The sequence below is a fragment of the Crocuta crocuta genome, unplaced genomic scaffold, assembly GCF_008692635.1.
Source record: "Crocuta crocuta isolate KB4526 unplaced genomic scaffold, BGI_CrCroc_1.0 scaffold234, whole genome shotgun sequence".
Classification (NCBI taxonomy): Eukaryota; Metazoa; Chordata; class Mammalia; order Carnivora; family Hyaenidae; genus Crocuta; species Crocuta crocuta.
In genome coordinates, this window is record NW_027529647.1 from 4,002,097 (window position 1) to 4,005,405 (window position 3,309).

The 3,309-nt window shown below is 68.1% G+C and overlaps 1 protein-coding gene across 1 annotated transcript in view; it reads right to left on the reverse strand.

The window, feature by feature from the left end:
* Window positions 1–1,827: 1,827 nt before the first annotated feature.
* CAPN15 (calpain 15) overlaps window positions 1,828–3,309 on the reverse strand; it is a 14,417-nt gene continuing 12,935 nt past the window's right edge. The window contains exon 9 of the mRNA XM_077762807.1: window positions 1,828–3,303. Coding sequence (XP_077618933.1) covers window positions 3,103–3,303 — 201 coding nt within the window. The 3' untranslated portion in view covers window positions 1,828–3,102. The remainder of the gene's footprint in view (window positions 3,304–3,309) is intronic.

Here is a 3,309-nt window from a genome sequence, read left to right on the forward strand (position 1 = left end):
CCGACAGGAGGGGCAGGTGGGGGCTGCAGAGCCTCTGTGGCGGCTCCAGGTCCCCCCAAGGCTCTCAACACTGGACCTGCAACTCTGGGTAGATCCAAGTGCTGGGCCTTGAGCTCGGGACCCCCAGTATCTTGCTGAGTGCCCTGCCCCGCGGCAGGCCCCCCCGCCCCCATCCCCGGCCAGGTCAAGGTCGGGGGGGGCGGCCGGGAGAGGACCCCTGGCTGGCTGGCAAGGGACAGCCCTCCCACGCAGGCGTGGGCGGGCGCCAGGGGTGCACGCGGGCTGCGTGGGCGCCCGGGGCAGGCGGGAGAGCGCCCCGAGCCTCGGCCCTGNCGGCTAATTTGTACACTAAGTGCTTCTGACAGGGACGCTTCGCAAGTGGGAACACACCACCGCCCGCCTGGAGAAGGCCGCCGTGGCCGCGTGGGCAGTGAGGTGGCCTGGACGAGAGGCCAGGAGAGAGGGCTGTGGGGGGCCTGAGGCCGATTCGGCAGAGAGACGAGGGGGAGGGCCCAGGACCAGGAGCTGCAGTGGCCAGGAGGTGGGAGACACAGGGGGCCGAGGGCTGGTGTGCGGCCGGGACCCAGCAGAAGGGGGGTGGCCTCTGGCCCTTTGCCTGCTCCCCGTTCCGGTGGCCCTGGGGTCCAAGTGCGGCCAGCCACGGTCCAGAGCGTGGTGGCTGAGTTCACACCCCAGGCCAGCCTGGCTGGCCCCCCATCCTCTCTCAACACCGGCCACTCCCCCAGGAGCCCCCTGACCCTGGCCTAGCGCTCCCCTTGGCCCCCTGCCAGCACCTCCCGAGAGCTCCCAAGTCAAAACTTAGGGGTCTGGACTATGGGGTCCCCCATCTCCTTCCCGGACACTGTGCGTCCTTTTGGGGTGGGTCCATGTGGGCCCTCTTTCCATCACCCCCTCTCCGCTACAGCCTCCTCCCTTGCATGCTGGGATTCAAGGGAACGGGGTGGGTGCACAGGCCCCCCCCCCGACCCCATGTGGGGCTGCGGCCTGGCCGGACGCCGCAGGGACCTCGGGAGCCCGCTGTTCTCTTGTCTTGCTTCATGGGTTGTCCCAGGCAGGGATGTGGGTCCAGGCTGCAGGGACGCCCCAGGGGTGACAGGGCCAGCCCCGTGCCAAGCCAAAGTGGACGCGCCGGGCCCCCGCCCCACGGGACAAGGCCCAGCGTGGCCGGCGCAGCCGCGGTGGAGCAGGGCGCCCGTGAGATGTGTTGTGGCAGCTGCCCTGCTGCCCGAGGCCCGCCCGGAGCGAACACTGCTGGTGGCTTTAATTGCTTTCACATTCGATAGGCTGGCCTGTGACAGGCCTCTTACACCCGCCCGAGCACCGGCCTCTGCAGCCCCCCCCACTCCGCAGCCTCTGGGTGTGTGTGGGGGGGTGGCCCCCGCTGTGCAAACCACAGCCCAGCGAGCGGCTCAGCATGCCCGCCTCGGCCCGCCACCCGAGACCCCGGGGATGGTGCCTCCCAGGATGGGCAGGAGGGGACGTGGGCCGGCTGGGGCCAAGCTCAGACGGAAACTTTTCTCCCAGTGCAGCCCCTCACCCCGTCTGCTCCTATGTAGTGACGCTGACGGGTTCAGACAGGACCCCTGAGAGCAGGTGCCACAGGGAAAAGTACCGTCCTGTCTGCGTGAGGACCAGCCTGCTGGCCGTGGAGGGTCTGGCCCAAGCCTCTGCCCTGCCCGGACCCCCAGCCCCAGCCCTTCAGCCGTGCAGGCAGCTGGCAAGTGCCCCTCACGTGAGGTCCCGCACAGCCTTGCCTGCAGGAGGGGAGAGGCCCGGGACCCTGGCGGACAAGACGAGACGGCGGCGTTACAAAACAAAACGTTTTTATTTGGTCCATTGGAGCCTGAGTCTGGAAACGCCCATGGAGAACCATCCTACAGGGATGGGGACTGGCAACTGGTAAAATAGTCTCTGTGTCAGAAGAGCTGGCCGTATATACAGGGTTAAAAATATTCACAGCTCAGAGTAAAAGGGGAGTGGAGTGCTTCCCGGTGTTTCTCCAGGCGTAAAAGCCCCCCCAGGGCTGCCCGCTGACTGGGAGCTGCAGGACACCGAGGCTGGGCGGCCCCCGCAGGAGCTGGCCTCAGATGTCTGCGGGGGCAACTGCAGGTCTCCGGCCTGACGGCAGCCTCAGGGGAGGGCGGCCGGGGGGCCGGGGGGCCGAGGGGCCGCTCAGCTCCCTGGGCTTCCGAGGTGGGGGAGGAGCAGGGAGGGGCCTAGGCAGGGAGCCTGCCAGAGACCGGGACATCGAACAGCAGGGCTGGGTCCGGGCCTGGCTGCACCCTGACCGGCAGGCCCTGACCTCCAGCCCTGGGGGCATGGCTTCGATCCTGGCAGGCTCTCCAGGAATTGCATAGTGTCGCCAGAGGGGCAGCTGGGACCCTCCCCATCCCCGGCCCTGAGCCCTCGGTTGCCAGGCACCTGGCTCCTGGGACACGCTGCTGGGACTCCAAGGACCCCTGCTTGCTTTGTGGGGGATGGGGGGCAGGGAAATGTGCTCTGGGGGTTAGCTGGGGCGAGAAGGCTCCTGAACTCATGTCCCACGAGGGGGTGGTCCCTGCTCTCACCCCAGGATCCCAGCCTCTGACCCCAACAGAGGAGGGTGGTCCCTACTCACCCTGGAGTCCCAGCCTCTGATCCATCACAGAGGACATGGTTCCTCTTCACCCTGGGGTCCCAGCCTGACCCCTACAAGGGAGTGAACCCTGCTCTCACCCTGGGGTCCTGGCTTCTGACCTGCCCAGATCTGGTTCCACGGACAGGGCTCTTGGCTGCCTCGCCCAGGGAGGAGGCCTCAGGCCCCCAGGGGAAGAGAAGCCTCGCCTCGGTTTGGCCCCGGCAGTCTGAACCCGGCCTGGAGGTGGACGGTCAGAGGTACAGGCCCCTGCGCTAGAGGCGGGTTCGAGGTATTCTGCTTGGTAGCTGGGAGGCCCTGGGCAGGAGGCAGGGGCAGAGAGGAAGGCCTAGGGAAAGCTGCTGCAGCTAGTGGCTCCCTGGGCGGGGTCCTGAGATTCTGCTTCGAGCGGCCTCCACTGGGGTCTCCCTCATAAAGTGCGCGTGGGGGCTGGGAAGGCGGGGTGGTCACAGAGGCCGAGGGCCATGCAGGCCAGCGACTTCCGGCGTGAGCGGGGGGCTGTGGGTGCCTCTGGAGGCCGTCCAGTCACTGAGGAAGGCCTGGGCCGCCTTGCGGTGCGCCAGGCGGTGGGTGATGGAGAAGCCCGCGTTGCCCTCCAGCTGGGACAGGATCACCAGGACCTGCCTGGGGGAGGGGGCCGGTGAGGGCTGGTG